General features: G+C 39.4%; 1 protein-coding gene and 1 pseudogene across 5 annotated transcripts in view; one reads left to right on the top strand and one right to left on the bottom strand.

Annotated features, from left to right (window-relative positions):
* Positions 1 to 18,900, top strand: part of NCOA4 (nuclear receptor coactivator 4) — a 28,897-nt gene that overhangs the window by 6,606 nt on the left and 3,391 nt on the right. For 2 of the 5 annotated variants that reach the window (XM_058299155.2, XM_071215889.1), the window contains 8 exons: positions 6,262 to 6,310; positions 13,330 to 13,484; positions 14,672 to 14,812; positions 14,993 to 15,081; positions 15,377 to 15,485; positions 16,034 to 16,123; positions 16,668 to 16,811; positions 17,854 to 18,885. In XM_058299155.2, the coding sequence (XP_058155138.1) occupies positions 6,301 to 6,310; positions 13,330 to 13,484; positions 14,672 to 14,812; positions 14,993 to 15,081; positions 15,377 to 15,485; positions 16,034 to 16,123; positions 16,668 to 16,811; positions 17,854 to 18,885 (1,770 nt within the window). In that variant the 5' untranslated portion in view covers positions 6,262 to 6,300. Of the gene's footprint in view, positions 1 to 5,497; positions 5,664 to 6,261; positions 6,311 to 13,329; positions 13,485 to 14,671; positions 14,813 to 14,992; positions 15,082 to 15,376; positions 15,486 to 16,033; positions 16,124 to 16,667; positions 16,812 to 17,853; positions 18,886 to 18,900 lie in introns of those variants that run through there. The other 3 variants (XM_004462445.4, XM_058299156.2, XM_023589941.3) reach the window with 3 other exon arrangements.
* Positions 77 to 4,285, bottom strand: LOC101443677 (growth hormone-inducible transmembrane protein pseudogene; annotated as a pseudogene).

The following is an 18,900-nucleotide window of genomic DNA, read 5'->3' as shown; positions in this document are numbered from 1 at the left end:
TAAACAGGCAAAAAACCCAACAATCATCAACACATTATTGTATACTTGGGCATGCAAAAACATCATGCTCTGAATATTTTATCTTCATAATAATTTTAAGAACATTTTGTTCTAGAAATCCATAGTAAAATTATATGTATATAAAATTGTGTTAGTCTACTAAATAGGTGCAAAGTGCCAGAAATCTGTTGGTTTTTATAGAGAGGTTTATTTGGGGTAAAAGTTTACAGTCCTAAGCCCGTGGAGAGTCCCACTCAAGGCATCATAACAGGTGCTTTCTCACCAAAGTGATGTCGAAGCAAGATGGTGGGCAATCTGTACCTGGCCTCTCCTTCCCCCCCTGGCTGCCTTTTCTTCATGAGTTCTGTGGGCCCAGCCTCTTGAGGCTTTGTGCTTAAATGATCCTCTATTCGTCAATCTGCTGGCATAGGGCTTGTTTTTTTCCAGACCTTCTATAGCAGTCTTAGCTGTCCTGCTCGCTTCTTGATTTCAGCTCTAAGCTATCAGGCAAAATGGCTCATCTCTCCCTGGGGCTTCAGCTGTCTGAGTCTTCTCTATTCTGTCACATGGCAGGATGAAAAATGACAGCTCTCCTGTATGGCTGTCTGTCTGTGTGCGTGTCCATTTATATAACACCCTGTAAGGGGCCAAGGACTCAACCAGAGTCACACAGTTGAATCAAAGCCCTAAATCAGTTAACAGGTAATCTAATCAAAGGCCCCTCCCCTGAATTAAATGCAAGTTAAAGGGTATTATACCCAGAGGAATACATTAGTTTATAAGCATAATCTTTTTCTTTTGGGGATTCATAAAATAATCTCAAACTGCCACAATTATATTAGGGATTCTCCATGATTAACATTCTGGACTATTTTAACAATAAGAGGTCAGATGTGATCACGTCTACTTTGTAAAGAGAGCACCAAGGAGATGTGGCAGGGGAATGATCACCTATCTTTGTTTTATACTCACTGCTTTTGCTAAATCCAGCAGGTGAAAAAACAGTGGTCACTTGTTTGTTTTCCAAATAACCAGACAACTCTCACTGGCTCTCTTTTATACAAGATCTAAGTTCTAAATAGTCAAAGAAAGACTGTGGGGACCTTTCGGGTTTCTTTACCAAACCTCTATGTCATTTATGACATTACTTATAATATTTTGCAATCCAAAAATATGCAGGTAAAGGCAAGTTTGCTAATTTTTATTTAACCAAATAAATTTCAAAATAGATGAAAGACTTTAATTCTGATAACACACCCTTAGTTTCCATGAAAATTGGAAATGTGTGTACTTATTTGGAAGAGAACTACCGAATTTATTATCTAGATGAAAAAGCAGACCTGAAGCATCACATCATACTGGAACATTTTAAACATGTTGACTTTTCTTATCTTTTAAACTTCAATTAAAGCTGCTTGTACAAACTATTTAATGAATATCTGACCCTATTAATCAAGCAAGATATCTGAGAGAAGCCAGAAGCTAAGTCACTTCATTTCTCTCTGTTGTGTCCAGTTGCTAGCATAGTAGCAACTGCATAAATATATTTAATGTATCCATGTATATTCCCATCATCGAAACAATGGGATCATATTTTTGATCTCCATATAATGGTACTACTTAGGTACACCTGATTACTTTCCGGGTGTCAAACAAGAGGAGCATGCTAAAAAGAACTAATCCATGGTAAATTGCCACTGAGTACAGAGTGGCACCAGCCACTGTGGTAGGTGGAAGAAACATAGAGCCCCATAAGAACACAAAGAAGAGACTAAGCCCACTCCAGGGGTATGCTCATGTCCATAAATTTCTCTCTGGGAGCACACATGGCCACAGTGGAGAGGCTGCTCACAATGCTGGCTCTGTACCAAGCAGCTCTGCTGAGAAAACGACCCCTAATATTGCCAGAAGAGCCTCTACTGCACCATCATACCACAGTATAGCAACCAAGTAAAATGTTTGGGCCAGGCAGGACTCTGGTCATAGGGTATCATTCACACCAGCATTCCAACTCCAATCGTGGCTACAAAGGTTGCACCATTTGTCACCCAAGAGCCTTTCATCATGAAGGTCATAAGAACAGGAGATCTGCTCACTGCCAAGGCAAACAAAGCTGTTAAGCCAATATTTCCTGCTAAGTACGTATAGGTAGAATGAATTCTGTCCTCCACGTACTGAGGCCAAATTACAACCTTTTCAGTAACTCCAATCTCATTAGACATTCCTAAGCTATATAGTACAATGCTTTAAGACCAACAGCAGCTCCTCCAGTAACACCATCTTCCATCTGATTAGTTTTAAATATTTTTTCTATAAATGGCTCCAGTGCTGCATCTTTGAATTCTTGGTCAGTTTTTCCACACCGGATCCCAATTTTTGTCTTGCTGACATATTCCCTGCTTGGTATTAAGACCCATTGATTCTTTGTGATAGAATTCTTTAGACCAGAGGAGGTCTTGGTGAAAGCTGGGTGGAAAACTATGGAAGGCAGTGTCAGGAGACACACATATCTTGCTGCCAGCATGATGGGCACCAGATTTACCAAGCAGATCTGTAATGGCCAGTCTCAGGTCACCTCCACCACACAAGAACCCTCTGGGCTGCCAAAACACATGACCACCCCTCCCCAATACTCTATCACTTTTGGGTTAGCTTTTATAATGTGAACTTTTTAGAGTAAAATCTTACAGTGAAAATGTCCAAATCAAGGCTTCGTGAGACTTCTGTCTCACCAAAGGTTGCTTGCTGTATCCTGGATTCCTGCCTTGTGGTAAGGCAAAAATGTTAGCTGGTCTCTGCCTTCTCCTCCAGGCCTACTTTCTCCCCAAGCTCAGCTGTGGGTGATCATAGCCATATGACTCATCTCTCCCTGGGCTCTCTTGAGTTTGCTCCACTGATTCCTCCAGCCTCTTTTTCAGCTTCTTGGGGTTTCTCTGTCATTCTGTGGCTGTAGGCAATGCTGTAGTCTACTCTAACATGGCAGGTTCAAATGGCAACTCTTTTTCTCTATGTGTCTCTGCTTTCAGTCCTTAGATTATATAAGATGCCAGCGAGAGGGTTAGGACCTACCCTGGGCCTACAGTCTAACCAAAGGCCCTTAACTAAAGAGACCTAATCAAAAGTGATCAAGTCCAGGCCATTCCATCCTCTGGACTCCAAATATACATTTTCATTCCATCACAATATTTCAAAAAACCTTAAATCATTTCAGTAGCAATGCTGCGTACAAAAATCTCATAAAAATCAGTTATAGGCATGTAGTCTGTCTTGGGCAAAATTCTCCTTCAGCTGTGGAACTAAAGAAAATAAGGTATCTCCTTCCAATATAAGAAGGAGGGTCAGTAATAGAGTAAACATGTAACATCGAGTAAATTTTGCCAAGTTCTCTGCTACTTTAAAACAAGGATCAGCTTTCCTTCAATTTGTTAATATTTCTTTCTAAGGCCACATCAGAAGTACTTTTAGCATCCATAATTCTAACAATAGTCTCACAAAGCAATCTAGGCCTTTTCTATCAAGCATCTTAGAATTCCTCCAGAATCTATCCCATACCCAGTTATAAAACCATTCCAACATTTTTGGTATTTGGCAGGCAATACCCCACTCCTGGTACTATTAGTGTTTTAGTTTGCTAAAAGCTGTCAATGCAGAATACCAGAAATGGTTTGGCTTTTATAATGGGAATTTATTACAGTAAAATCTTACAGTTCCAAGGCAGGAATAGGTTAACTTAAGAACATTTTCTGAGGTCCACAAAAGACTCAAACCAAGACAAAGATCTACTAGGAATGGATGCTTCTCTTGTTTTGAGCGAGCACGTAAACTCTTGAGGCAGAAGAGAAAAAAATGCTTTATGAATAATTCCCCTTTAGGACCTAAACATTTTAAAAAATAAACTTAACAGAGTAAAAAAAATTCACCTTTTTCCCAGGTTTTTTATGTTTATGTAATATTTAATTAAACTATGTCATTATAGTAAGAAACAAAGCTGACACAAACCAGGCCTGAGAACAAACAACTTGGTAACTGTGTAACTTAGTGGGAATTTAAGTAGGGGAGTAGAAGGAACATACAGTGTGAAGAAGCTATTGGTCAGAATATTTCAGGAATGGTAATGGCCAACAAAGCTTCTACTGCATGTATATGATGACCACTTTATAGGGGCACATAAAATAGATGAAAAATTCTTCACTTATATTTTAATAGACAATTCTTTCTTTCTGGCCATTGACATAAAGTGCAAAGACCATGAATTTTTAACTTTCTCATTCAGAGATATGTCGAATTTTCTTTGTATATTCACATAGTCTGCTCTCCAGTGAGGGTATTTTGAATTTTGAATTTCTCACTGGTTTTGGAAATGAGTATCTGAAATGGGATCTCAGAAACTGTGGCATCAAAAATGTTAAAGCAGGAGCCTCCCCAAACTCTGTTTTTCTGAAAACCGAGGGCTCCTTCACTGAGGATGATGGCTCTGTGTGTTCCTGTTTGCTTTTTGTCATGTGGTTTTGTTTTACTCTTTTATTTAAAAAAACAAAAAAAAACCTTTGTAACATAGACAAGAACAAGTCTTTTACATTCAAAAGATGGAAAGGGAATGGCAATTCTGTCTAGATTTCATCTTTTGGACTTATTGGGTATTCAGGGCATAAAAGGATTGTCTTTGAAGAAAAGGACATCAGACTGGAATACCATGAATATGGTAATCAGCAGACAAGTAGTGTTTACTTTATGCCAGGTGCTGTTCTAAATGTTTACATATATTAATCCATATAATTCTGGTTGAGTTAGGCCCGTTATTACTGTTCCCATTTTACAGATAGGAAACTGAGAACAGAGTGGTTAACTGACTAATATGTTATAATACCTTACATAGATGGCAGAGCCCAAACGTACCAAACTGTCTAGCGCCGCAGTCCCAGTGTCCATCCTCTTAATCACTGTGTATCACTGTGACCTTTCCAGGTAGGGGCTCCCAGGTTTACTAGCTGTTCCTAACCCCTACAACAGTGCTTGACTCACGCCATGTTTGTCATATAAAAGGAATCCATGAGGAGTTAAAGGCAGTACTGGACAGGGAGGAGAAAGAAAGAGAATATGAATGTCGCAGAGAAAGGCGATTCACAGATGTGTGGGTACGCCAGAGAGTAAGAAACAAGCCCAGGGCTGAGCCGACAGTGGTACCAAGGATTGATCAGAAACATTCCATTAATAGCGCGGTGAACTTGCCTCGGTCCCACGTTTGTTATTCTCTGTAGTGATTAGCAGCAAAACCCTTAAGACAAAGAAGTCTTGGCGATTTGTATGGGGAAGGGCGGAGACTTGTGGCTCCCCAGCCAAGCTGGTCCGGGTTGCGGTAGGGATAGTGGCGCCCCTTCAAGGCCGTGGGAGCCGCGAGCGCGCGGGCGCAGGGTCGTGGAAAGCACCCCCACCCCCGGCGACAGCGTGAGCGCGCCTGCCCGCTTGGCGCCGGCGAGCGCGCTCCGCCGACTGACGCCCCTGCACGCTGGGACACGCTGGGGCACGCTGGGGTAGGCCGCGTGACGCGCGGGGCGGGATTGGGCGCGGCCGGTAGGCTCCGGGACGCTCTTAAGTGCCCAGGCCTGGGACATAGGGCCCTCCTGCTTGCTTGTTGATGTGCGCGTCCGGGACCGGCCTGCGAGGTTAGTTACGGTAACTCAGGGGCCTCAGCGGGAGCCGTCGGGGCCGGCTCGCCTTCCGGGGCCGGGCCCATGCTGGAGCAGAGGGCGAGCGGCCGGGCTGCGCGCATGCGTCCAGTGCGGTGACAGTGTCCGCCCAGCGCGCCAGTGAAGGGCGGTTGGGCGTCGGGAGAGGACCTGGCAGAGGCTGCGCTTAGACGTTAATGTGGGAAACCTAGAAAGCGGCATGAATCACTGTTGCTTTTGAAATAGAAAATACTTGTCATTCAATAATAAAATTTTGTGGTTACTTTCCATTTGGAAAAGTTGAAGTGCTGGACTTACTAGATCCCAGAAATCAAAAGTAGACAAATTCGAGCTCAGTAAACTCTCAAGTGCTAAAAACCTTAAATCATACTGCAGCAACTTCATTATCAGCTTATTTTAATTCTCTTTAGACATAAACGTTTAAGTGGTTCCAAAAATTATGGAGAACCAGATTCTGAATTTCAAAAACTATTTTGTCTTGATAAAGAATTTGAAAGTGGACTAGGACTAGAGTAAGATATAGCTAACCTTTAGATTAATGAATTTTAATACCAAAAACTTTTTTTCTTTTTAGCTGACAGTAAGAAGAAAGAACTCCCGGAGTAAGGAAGAAATGTCCCAAGGTAAAACTGAATGCAGTATATCAAATAATGTCTTATAATTATTTTACTGAAAATTGGTGCAGTTTAATATAGGTTACTTTAAGAAAGATAACCAATTTGGTAGTTAGTATTTGGATTTTAGTAATGCATTGGATAAATGCATATCCTGTGCATAGTTTCCTGAGGGCTTGGCTTTCTAGCAATAGAGGCAGATGTCACAAAAATAAGTGTATGGGGAGGTACATAAAGAATATGAAAGCTGGAAGGTGCAGTTTAAGTGATCTAGCCTAAGCCTTCATTCAGACACCTGCTGGACAGGAGAAACTGTGATAGAGATAAGGAATCAGAATGCAGGTCTTCTCTACCATCGAGTGACAAGTAAAACTTGCTCTTTTCCATTGTACTTGGCACTGGTACTGGGCAGTGGTTTGATTATGCTGAGCCTGTCATGAGTGCTATTTATTTATGTTAGCATTCTCCAAGAAAAAAGGATCTGAAAAATTGTGGTTATACCTTATTAATAGCAGATGACGAAATTGAGAATCTTAATTGTAAGTTTTTCCAGTAGTAAACCATTGAAATGATATTTTTAAACTATAGTATTGGCAAATAAAAATAATTTATGGATGATAATGCACTAAAGGGAGATCAAGTACATTATAGGGGAGAGAATTCAGCACTAGACCTTAGGAACCTGGGTGCTCAACCCAAATCTACCCCTTCCTGCTGTGAGCCTTTAGATGGTTATTTGTGTCTTCATCTATAAAATGAGGATGATATATTAACAGATTCCTAAGGTGTTTTCTAACTTTAATTTGTGGTTTATGTGTGTCACAAGAGAATTATATAGCTCTTTGGAAATTTTGTGGTTAAGCCATGTGATAATGAGTTCATTTGTGGTTCTTTTCTCAATTCTAGTTTTGTGATCTTAGGAGTTCATAACTACATTTGTACAAAGGATTGCACAAGTATGGCATATCCAGTTTGTAGAATTCTTTTTTGAGGAAAACTCCAAGTTCTGCTATTTGTTTGAGGGGTGTATATTTATGTATGTGTTTCTTGCCTCTTCTCGCCTCTCCAGCTCCCGCTTTAAAATCTGAGATAGGGATCCTAGTGCCAGGGAAGTTTTAGAAAGCCCTTAAACTTTTACATTTGCTCAAAAAAAGTAAAAATTTAAAGGGATCCTCTTTTGAAGATGGTAGGGCAGAAATTTGGACAATAAAGGTAAAGATGAATTTAAAATTAGAACTGATTTGGACCAGTCTTTTTACAGGCAAAACTTCGAATATTTTATAAGGTTTAGACTATTGAGTCTTATACACTGTGCTGTATAGTGAAAGACTAGATGGGGATGTTTACTAAACAAGGACCAGCTCCATTATTGTTTTCCTTACTTAGGAATTAGAAAGTTAGGTTCAAGAAGGGCAAATGGTTCAGGGTCAGAGCACTGATAAATGGCTAAAGGTTCTAAGTCAGGGCTTCCTCACTTCAAAGCCTTTTCCAGTTTCATTGCCGATTTCTGGACTCCAAAACAAAAGGTTCCTAAGGTGGCCCTTACTCATGTACACCTAACAACAAGAACAACACCAACATTTAAAGTAACAGGGTGGGGTAGTATATTGGGATTGCTAAGGAAGCAGTCTCACCATCAGGAGGCCTTTGCCACCTCTCCAGATCAAGGATATCGAAGAACATGGCTTCATCGGCCTGGTTCCGGAAGGTGGTCATGGATGAGTATGAGAATAAGTTCATGGACCAGGAAGACAGAGGCAGCAGCCAGGCTTGCCCAGTGAGGGTGAGGTGGACTCCTGCCTGTGGCAAGGGAACATAACAGCTGCTCTTCAAGTAGCTCAGAAAAGTCCTCGTATCAACCAAGAGTCAGGCTGTGAAGGATCAGGCAGGCAGCATGGTCTTGAAGGTACTCATCTCTTTTAAAGCTAATGACGTTGAAAAAGCAGTTCAACCTTTGGGCAAGAATGGTGCAGGTCTCTTAATGAAGTCTGTTTATGAAGGCTTTGAAAGAGCCCATCTGACAGAAGCAGTGCTATGTCACTGGAGTGGCATGAAAAGGCACTTGCAGCTGGGGGAGTGAGGTTCATCATTTGAGTTTGACTGCAAGGAAAATTGTATAGTCAGCAGGCACTGGATATCTGCCATGGGTATGAGGGTTGCAAGTATAAAGACCCAAACAACCAAATGCCACCACTGCCCTTTGTGTACCATCCATTTCCCTCAGCTTTACCTTCTCACTTCCTTTTTCATATGTGTAAAGAAGATTACATTAACAGTGTTCCTTTAATGAAAATTGGAGTAATATAGAGGAAATTTTGTTTCGAGTGGTTCCTGCTCTCAAAAAACTATTTCAGAGATGTGTATACCAGTCTGCATATAGTATAATTTACATTCCAGTATAATTGTATAATTTTCAACTCTTATTGGCTGGTTTTTGTTTTGTTTCGTTTTGTTTTTGACTAGTATTGAATGATGTGGTCAGAATTTCAGGCCACTTTCCTAACTCATTGCTAGCCAAGCAGTGATCTTTATTAAAAATATGTTTGAGACCAGCAGCTATTAACATTATAGAACTATTAACATTGCAAAACTGGACCGTATGTTCCCTATTTAAGGAAATGGATTTCTGGAACATGTGGTGGGTGAATCCCACTACCAAATTCCGGCTTTGTTTCTGCTCACCTCCAGATGATCTTATGAGTTTTTATGTATGCTTTCTTGCTCTTAGTGTCCAGTAATCGTGGCTTCTCAATTTCTTTGTAGTAACCCCAGGTCCAGAGCAAGGAGTCTTGCTCCATACAAATGTATCTGTAAATATCAGAGCCTGTTTGGCATGAGCATAAAACTTTTGTCCTAGTAATATGGCCCTATTTGGGTAAACTAATCGAAATTAAAAAGGTGGGAAACTCTATTGTACTTAAAACTCTGGGCAGCCTATGCATGAAATATTATTTTCTTTTAGGCATATGGAAGTTGCCATAGGCATTATGAGGTGTACAATTGGTGTTTAATGTTTCCTATAAATGTTTTCAGTGTTCTAAAATAATTTGGTTCACATCCAAACAAGTAACACATTCCATGTTTTATTTCAGTGTTCTTTAAAAAAGAAAATGCCACACAGCAAAAAGTTTACTTTCTTGGACAAACCAAATCAGTTATCAAGAAAATGACTGATACTTATAAAATGCTGGTCTTCAGTGGCTCAAAAACAAATCACCCGAATGTGTATGACTAGGCGGGAAATCAGCCTGTGCTTTGTATTTACATTGGACACCTGTTTCATAACCATTGACTTATGTGAAAATTGGTACAGAAATTCTATAAAATCTTTTTTTTGATACTTGCTTTGTTTTATTTTGTAAAATGATAAAGTTCAGATAAAATGTCTGTTGAATATAAAAAAAAAAAGTAACTGCTTACAGTGTGCAGAGGCTGGGATAAGTGCTTTTAGACAGTGTCTCACTTTAACTCACTGCAGCCCCTTGTAACCACTGATCCAGAGGGCAAATTGAGGCCCAGAGAAGTTAAATAAGTAGCTCCTGGGTCTCAAGCTTGCAGTAGCAGCCTGGAACTCAGGTTTTTCAGCCCCAGAGTGATCTCCTAGCAATCATACTTGCTGTACTACACTGGCTCTCGAAGCTGTAACAAATGATGAATTGTTAAAAATGGCCATATGGACTAATTAACTCATACAAGTCTCACTGGGTGTGATATTTCATAGAGCAGGCTAATGATTCAACTTGGGATTGATTAGAATTTCCCCGAATGAGGTTCTTGATTTCAGCTCTGAAAAGCTTCCTCTTCGCTGTGATATGAACTGCAAGCATGTGCACAGCTCTTTCTTGGGGTCTGGGCTATTGAAGCAGATGCCCCTTGACTGCCCCATAGGAAGAAGGAGGGGCAAAGTGAAGGGCAGCAAATGGGCAAGCTTCCTGGGCCTGGCTCTAAAGAAATGAAACAGGTTTTCCTGGGGTAATATAGACCTCATAACTCAGGTGTTCCAGCAAGATATTTTGAAGGATAAAGCTAATTTGAATTTGAAACTTGATAAATATATGGGGAAAAACCAGTTTTGTAACTTTTAAAGATTTATTCTTTATTTTCCCTCCCCCCGCCCCAGTTTGCTCTCTGTGTCCATTTGCTGTGTGTTCTTCTGTGACCACTTCTATCCTTCCAGCGGCACCAGGAATCTGTGTCTCTTTTTGTTGCGTCATCTTGTTGTGTCAGCTCTCCGTGTGTGCGGTACCATTCCTGGGCAGGCTGAACTTTCTTTTGCGCTGGGAGGCTCTCCTTACAGGACGCACTCCTTGCGCATGGGGCACCCCTACGCGGGGGACACCCCTGTGTGGCACGGCACTCCTTGCGCACATCAGCACTGAACATGGGCCAGCTCCACATGGGTCAAGGAGGCCTGGAGTTTGAACCGAGGACCTCCCATGTGGTAGGCGGACGCCCCATCCATTGGGCCAAGTCCGCTTCCCAGTTTTGTAACTTTTTAATCTCATCCTGTATTCTGCACTTTTGCCATATTCTACTCCTATTAGGCAGTTGTGTAGTATTTGTGATTTCATTGAGAAGCCTGGCTGTAGGCACTTAGTAATACAGTCAGCATAACTGCTTTTGAATTTGTCTCCCAGATGGAATAGAGTTCTAGGTCTTTGGCATTGCAAATCATGAGGAAACAGAATTAGAAAACAAAATTTACAAGGGAAGGTAGAAAGTTTCCTGAATCTCTCAGTTTCTTATAGGAACTCCCTTGTTCCTCAATCTGAATCTTTTGCCGAGATGGTCAAAAGAAAGCATGTTGGATTTCTTCTTCCCACTGTTTTATTTGAAGCTGCAGTCAAGGCCTGACAGAGTTGCCCTTTATCTCAGTCAGACTTTTGTAGGCCTCTACACTGGTAGGCAGCTATTCAGCCTAAAGTTGACTTCTCTGGCCATTTCTTTTAGAATTATTAGAAAGTTTTTTCATGTATTGACCAAAATGTCTCCTGTTAATCCTTTTTTTACCCCTTGGGACAAGTCTAATCCTTTCTCTACCTGACAGCTCTCTAGATATTTAATAATAGTAATCATGACCTCCCAGACACTTATCTAGCCTAGACAGCTGCTCTTCCTGGAGAAGTTTTCGTGGTCTTGAGCCTCTTTTTTTCTTGTAAATGTCCTCTTCTCAAGGATGTTACTCAGAAATAAATTTCAAATTTAATGAACATGTAGTAGATTAGTTCTGTGACAGATGCTATAGTTCTGGTAAAGGTATCAAATAGCAAATGTTATTTTTCTTCAGGCTTAGCACACTGCTAACTCACATAGAACTTACTTTAAATAAAAATTTTCTATTCTTTTTAAAAAATGTATTCTCTTCCACCTTGTCTTTCCCTGTTCAGCTACAGAAAACCTTACATCATTTCACGTTGTCAGAGTTAACAGATATTTAGAGGTTAGTTCTGTGACCACATACTGTAGTTTTGGTAAAGCTAGTCAAATAGCAAATAAGTTGTTTTACTTCAGATTCAGCATACTGCTAACTCACTTAGAGCCTCCTTTCATAGGAATGTTCTGTCCTTTAAAAAAAAATTATTCTCTTCCACCTTGTCTTTCCCTATTCAAGTGCAAAACTCTTACGTTTCATTTTGTTAGATATAACATCTATGTAGAGATTAGGAATGTTGCTAAATATATTGGCAGTGCCACATTACCTCCAATTTTAATGTCTACGTTCTGTTTTCATCCAAGTAATTAGAGAAAACAGTTGAGTAATACAGGAGCAGGCCACAGAAAAACATTATAGAAACAGGCTTCAGTCCAATTAATCTGTGCCTACTTTGAAAAAAAAAAAACCCTCCTGATTCAGTCTAGTTATACTTCTGTTTTCACATTGTCCACAAAGATAGTAGACAACCTTGTCAGTCCTACTGTAGTCCAGATGTATTATGTCTACAGCATTCCATTGACTGGTCAGTTTAGTAAAACTCCCCAGAAAGGAAATAGCATTGGTGTGACAGTGCTTGGTGAACCCATGCTGGGTGACAGTGATCACTGCTTTCTTTGTCTACATGTTTAAGACCAAATTGTTCTTCCAATGGCTTTTGCAAACTTTGCTTCAATGCTTTCCCAATACTCTTCTGTCCCAGTCTTCTAGTATCTCATTGGTCATGTGCTGTTCTTTTCTCTTCTCACTTCTGTTTTTTATCAAATCACAATAAACATGAATTTGTTAGAGAACTTTCTATATTTCCACATCAGTTTCTGTAAAAATCACTTCATTACACCCTTGTCAGAATCCTGTGAGGAGCCATTGTAACTCAGTGGTTGAGTGCCTGCTTCCCATATATGAGGTCCTGGGTTCGATCTCTGGTACTTCCTAAAAAGGGGCGGTAAGGGGATCCTAGGAATTTTTTGTCAGATGTACATTCTTGGGAGCTTCCTAACTGTTAAGACATCCTAACTTCATCCTAAATTAAAAAACAAAACAAAAACAAACAAAAATATCCATCAAAAAAGAAAAGAGAAAATAAAACATTTCATCCTCCCAATAAATTTAGGCCTATGTTAGATCTAAAAATATTTTAAAATCTGTGTATGAAATTATTGGTTTGGAATTTATTTGTAAGTAATTATGGATTCTTCCCAACCTTTCAGTCTTCATCTCTAAATCTGCAAAACAGGAGCACATGCCCCGTATGACTTTGTGTGTTATAAACAGAACTTATAGAAACTTACAATCAGATATTCTTTTAACTTTTTAGAGAGTATGTATCTTATTGATTCAGAAAAATTAGTGTATGTTTTTCAGAAATAACTGTTTGTCAAGGTACATTCATAGACTTTTATGGCAGGAACACAGTCGGGGTGGGGAGAGCCAATATTTGTTAGCCCACGATGGTCCAGGTCCTGTGTTGTTAATAATCTAAGCAGTTAGTGATTGGGAACTGGTTGGGATTACCTTTTAGGGGATGATTTAGAGGTGGTTTTTGGTTGTACTTACAGTGCTATTTAGATTTTGTGGTTTGTTTTTCTTTTTCAAGGAACAGCAAGCAGGATGAGTACACCCCAGGACCAGAGTGGCTGCCCCAGTAACAGAGAACCCCTTTTGAGGTGTTGTGATGCACGGAGGGATCTGGAGCTTGCTATTGGTGGAGTTCTCCGGGCTGAACAGCAAATTAAAGATAACTCAAGAGAGGTGTGCCAGGCACTTGTACCTTCCCTTTTCTGGACTCTTACTCAGTGTAGGGCTTCTAGAGGCTGACCAAGGACTGAGCTGCTCAGTGCCAATCAAAAAGTTTCACCCCATGCTGTGCATGGACTTCTTAATCCTAGCCAGCTGTCTTTGATCACAAAGGGAAATGAAGGCAGATGTTAAAAGTCTGGAAAAACGTGCTCAGAATGCTTTTTTGATTCCCCTTCTGTGTGCTCCCTGTGCCAGCTGCTGCCATTGATAAAAAATAATGAAATAAGTGAGTAGTATCCTGCTCAGCTGTGTCCTCCTGAGGCATAAACTAGGGCATTTTAGCATATTCTTAACCACCTTTTAACACTTTAATGACATGGTTTTGGAGTCTTAGTTTTGTAAATGACTTCATTCATGTTAGGGCAAACTAGAGTGAAATCTCTTAGTTCTGTTAGCCTAATTCTGTTGGTGAGTGGGTAGACCAAGTCTTAGGTGACTTTGAAAAAACTTTATTATACACAGGGATGTGCTTTAAAATATGTTTTCTTACGTGGATTCTCATAAATAATCTATAGCTATTTAAAATTTTTTTTTAGTCTTTATGTTAGCTCTCATTTGAATTACTGAGTAGGCTTCCAAAAATATTTGGTTTATAATTTTACGTGAATTGCCTACTCTAATGGTCTTTGTAACCTTTGATGTACAAGCACACATCTCTAAATTGGCACATTGTAAAAGGACTGCTTGTTTTATACAGTGGGAAGAGATAAGGGCTAGCTATTAATGCCCTGTCTTATTCCACTGATAAACTTGTAAAGCCATAGGTGTTAGAATTATATGAACACTGAGGGAGAAGGGGTCAATATCTCCTGATACACCCTTTTACTTTCTCTTAATTACTTTAGATCACCCAAAGTAAACTTCATCTTAGGACAAGGGGTATTAAAGAAGGATTTTAGAGCTTAGGTATGCCTCTATGGCTGGGATTCTTAAACTGTAGGCCTTGGATGGGCTTTGGGACCCTAACCTTGAAATTATTGGCAAAATTTTGACTTTATGCTTTTTTCTGGGAAGGTGCTCCATAGATATCACTGGATAATCAAAAGGATTTGTGAAACCCTCCCCACCCCCCAAAGAAGTTTAAGAACTTCACTGTCCTTTGGAACAACTTTTGACACTGCCATAATTGTGTTTCTTAGGTCAAAGCTCAGATTCACAGCTGCATAAGCCGACACCTGGAATGTCTTCGAAGCCGTGAGGTGTGGCTGTATGAACAGGTAGATCTCATCTGTCAACTTAAAGAGGAGACACTTCAGCAGCAAGCCCAGCAGCTCTACCGGGTAAGGCGGCTGCATGTCTGTAATTGTTTTGAACATGGTTTATGGTTTTCAGAGAATGTTTTCTGGGTAATGGAGATCAGATAAAAGTTTATTCTCAAGTGCCCTTTGTTAATTTATATATACCTGGTTCTTTTAGTATCTTTGTGGCTAGATAGTTTCTTTCTTTTCTTTTTAAAACAGTTATTGGGCCAGTTCAATTGTCTTATCCATCAGCTGGAGTGTACACAGAACAAAGATCTAGCCAACCAAGTCTCTGTGTGCCTGGAGAGGTAAAGACATCTTTTGCTCATTTTGACTTTTTGCTCTTTGACATTAATGTATTTAAAAATAAGTAAATTTTCTAACTGCTCATTGTGGATATTGATTTAACTTGAATTCTCTGTCACCATGATAAGATCCATCCAGCTTTGTATATTTTATATACCTGTTGGTATATGATTAACCTTTGGTTGAATTTCTATAAAAAGTGTAATTCAAATTCCTTGCAATTTGGCTTTTGTTTTGGTGAAGTTGAAATAGATATTCCTCAAAAAGAAGACAACCTTCTTTTTATTTTCTTCCCAGACTGGGCAGTTTGACCCTCAAACCGGAAGATTCCACTGTCCTGCTCTTTGACACAGACACAGCTGCTCTGCGCCAGACCATCACCACGTTTGGGTCCCTCAAGACCATCGTGAGTAATGCTGGTCTGAGGTGACTCATTGGGGCGTTCTCAGGTTGTGGACTCGGGGGTGGTCCTAAAATACCACACAATCCTTTTTCCTTATGAGTAGTGGTTCTCTCTGTAATTTGGTAAGCTTCAGGAATTTCATGTTCTGATTAAGTCCATAGTGATGGCTTTAGGCTGGCAGTTCTGGTAATATGATACTTCCATAGTCTCTGGAATTCACCCTCTACACCTTCAAATATTTTTGACATATTTCTTCTTAAATTTATGTTTTGGATCATCTTTAGTATAAAAAGAACCAAACATGGTTTCATAGGTCTTTAAATATAGTACTCTGCTGTCAATTCTGGTAAAGATTTTTTATATGATATAAGTTAAATAGAAGTAGACGGAAATTCTCAGATTTCATAACCACTTATAGGTCTTTGAATTTAGTGTAATATTTCTTCTAGTGAAATATTAATGCTTTTTAAATTTAGAAGTTAAGTTTCACTTTTTTGGTATGTGAAAGCATAGCATATTAACATGATCAATTACATTTCCTTTGTTTATAGCAAATTCCTGAGCACCTGGTGGCTTATGCTAGTTCATCAAATATTGGGCCGTACATGGAGAAAAGAGGTTATATCCCAATGCTAGAGCAGGTAAAATGTCAGTTTCTTTTTAGTAACTGAGTCACTACTTGATTATGTCTATTTTGGGTTTTGACTAAATCTCTTCCATTTTTTTGGCTAGTATGTATTTGTAAAAATAAAACAGAAAACCCATCAGTGGTAATGAGTTAGTTTATGGAATTAAATGCTTCTCTTGGGTGTGAATATCAAACAGAAATTTAGAAGATTTTGTAGATGTATTGAATAAGAAGAAAATAAGTATCAGTATTTATAGGGAATAAATTATTAGCTGCTTTACTGATGCGGATTCTCTCAAGGATCATTCTCTTTATAATTCATAGAGATGACTTTCTTCTAAAGGCAACGTGAAATAGAATCCTAGATGTGTAGAGCTGAGAAGATTCCTGGAGATCAATTCGTTCCTTATTGTTTAATTGTGAAAGTTGATGTTGAGAGATGTCACATAGTCGACTTGCTCAGGGTCAGTGAAGAACCAGGATTAGGTCTCCTTTTCTTGCAAACTTTCCCCTATATTTCCATTGCCTCGTTAAGCAGCAAAGTATTCTGTGATTAGCAGAAATCATCCAACGCCACAGCTGTCCCTCTTGGTGAATGGCTCCTCGGAAGCAAACCTGCTCAAGGTCATCAGGCTCCTTACATACCCAGCACCAACCCCCAGGACTGGCTCTCCCAAAAGCAGACCCTGGAGAATAGTAAAGTAGGTTTCTGCCTTTATCGTTTCTGAGGTAGATGTAGTAGTAGACTAGTAAGTAGTCTTTGTTTAGTTTTTAGGTCTAGTCTGGAAACATTTTTAATTTCTTCCTTTCTAACAGTGAATCTTACTATGAATAGTTAGAAAATAATTATATATAGAAATATAAACCAATAATCCTACTATGCAGAGAATCTATATGTTTATAAACTTTTTTCTCTATATAGATTTACTTTTAAAAAATTATCCTGTAAATCCTTTTTGTAAGCAGATTTTCTAGTACATAATGATGTAGCTATCATTTAATTTCTTCTATACCATTCCTAATATATAATATTGATTGGATTTAACTTAATATCCATTTTTTCTGTATATAAGCAAAGCCCCCAAACATCGAGGAGCTAATTATTTGTACAAAATCTTGATTAGTTCTTTAGGAGTAATTTCCTAGAAATTGCATTCCTAAATTACAATTCTGCATTCCCTTTAACACTTTTGATACATATTGCCAACTTGACTTTCCAGAAAATTACCGATTTATATTTCTGTCAGTAAAAGTATTGAGGTTATTACTGTTTCCCTGAATTCTCAGTAAAATGTTTGTATTATTTTCAACTTACTTTTTCTCTGATTTTGACTTGAATATTCATTTTGTTTTGAGTTTCTTTGACTGCTAAAGAGGTTGAGTTTTTTTTTCATAGTTCACCTTCTTTGGTGAATTGCTTGGTTATATCCTTGGCCCATTTTTCACTTTTTGTAATAGCATATTATATAGATAAAGCCTTTTTCTATCAAGTGTGCTACAAATATTTCTTCCTAGTGTGTTTGCTTTTAATACTTTTTGTTTTTTCTAACTACAGAAAATAAGATTTTGTATATAGTGAAGTATATATTTACTGTCTAAACAGAAATCCCATGTCTCTTGGCTTTGGTACATGTAAGTTTAGAAACATTGGACAATACAGTAAATATGAAAGGAAAACTCTTGAATTGTTGAGTCCCAAAGCAGTTATTTCTGGTGAACTAATTTTGTGTACTTCATGTGTAGTCTGCCCCCAGAAACTGCAATGTCTTCAGTAATGTCTGGAGCAACTTTAAGGGCTTGGAAAACTGGCTTCTCAAGAGTCAGCAGCAAGAAGTTTCTGAAAAACCAAGTTACCAAAAGTGTAACAGCTATTCTACTGCCAGTTCCTTCTCCATTGAAGTTGAAAAGGTCAGTGATCTAGAGCTTCTCGATCAAGACGAGATGGACCTTTCTGATTGGCTGGTGACTCCCCAGGAGCCCCAGAAGATGGAGAAGCCTGAGAATGGCAGCTGTGAAACCAGTGAGAAGCTTAAGCTCTTGTTCCAAGTTTTCCAGGAGTCCTATAATGTGAGTGATTGGCTTGTCAAGCCTGATTCCTGTACCAATTGTCAGGGCAACCAGCCTAAAGGTGTGGAGATTGAAAACCTGGGCAATCTGAAGTGCCTGAATGACTACTTAGAGGCCAAGAAACCATTGTCCACCCTCAACAGTATTACTGAGGATTGGCTTGTCCAGACACATCCACAACCTTATAAAATAGAGGAGGTATGCAAAGCCAATGAGCCCTGCACAAGTTTTTCAGAATGTGTTTGTGATGAAAATTGTGAAACAGAAGTTCTGTATAAGTGGCTTCTGAAGAATGAAGGAAAGGACAAAAATGGAATGACTGTAGATCCAAAACCTGAGAAGCTTAAAGATTCCCTGAGTATGTGGCTCTGTCCTTCCAGAAAAGAGGCAAGAGAACAGGCTAAGGCACCAAAGGCAGTGGATCCTTCTAGAATTGCTGATTCCTTTCAAGTCATAAGGAACAGTCCCTTGTCAGAATGGCTAATCAGATCTTCATGCAAAGAAGGAAGTCCCAAGGAAGTGCCTAGTATTGAGGACAGAGCTGCCCAGGATGTGGTACCACAAAGCAAACAAATGCTTGTGAGCCCCACAGCCACTTCCTGGTGTCCTTTTAATACAGCTGACTGGGTCTTGCCAGGAAAGAAAACAGGAAATCTCAGCCAGTTACAGTCTGGAGAAGACAAGTGGCTACTTCGAAAGAAAGCCCAGGTGAGCAGAGACATC

The sequence above is a fragment of the Dasypus novemcinctus genome, chromosome 6 (assembly GCF_030445035.2).
Source record: "Dasypus novemcinctus isolate mDasNov1 chromosome 6, mDasNov1.1.hap2, whole genome shotgun sequence".
NCBI classification, from domain to species: domain Eukaryota; kingdom Metazoa; phylum Chordata; class Mammalia; order Cingulata; family Dasypodidae; genus Dasypus; species Dasypus novemcinctus.
The sequence above is the reverse complement of the archived record's forward strand: the minus strand, read 5'-3'. Positions and strand labels throughout refer to the sequence as shown.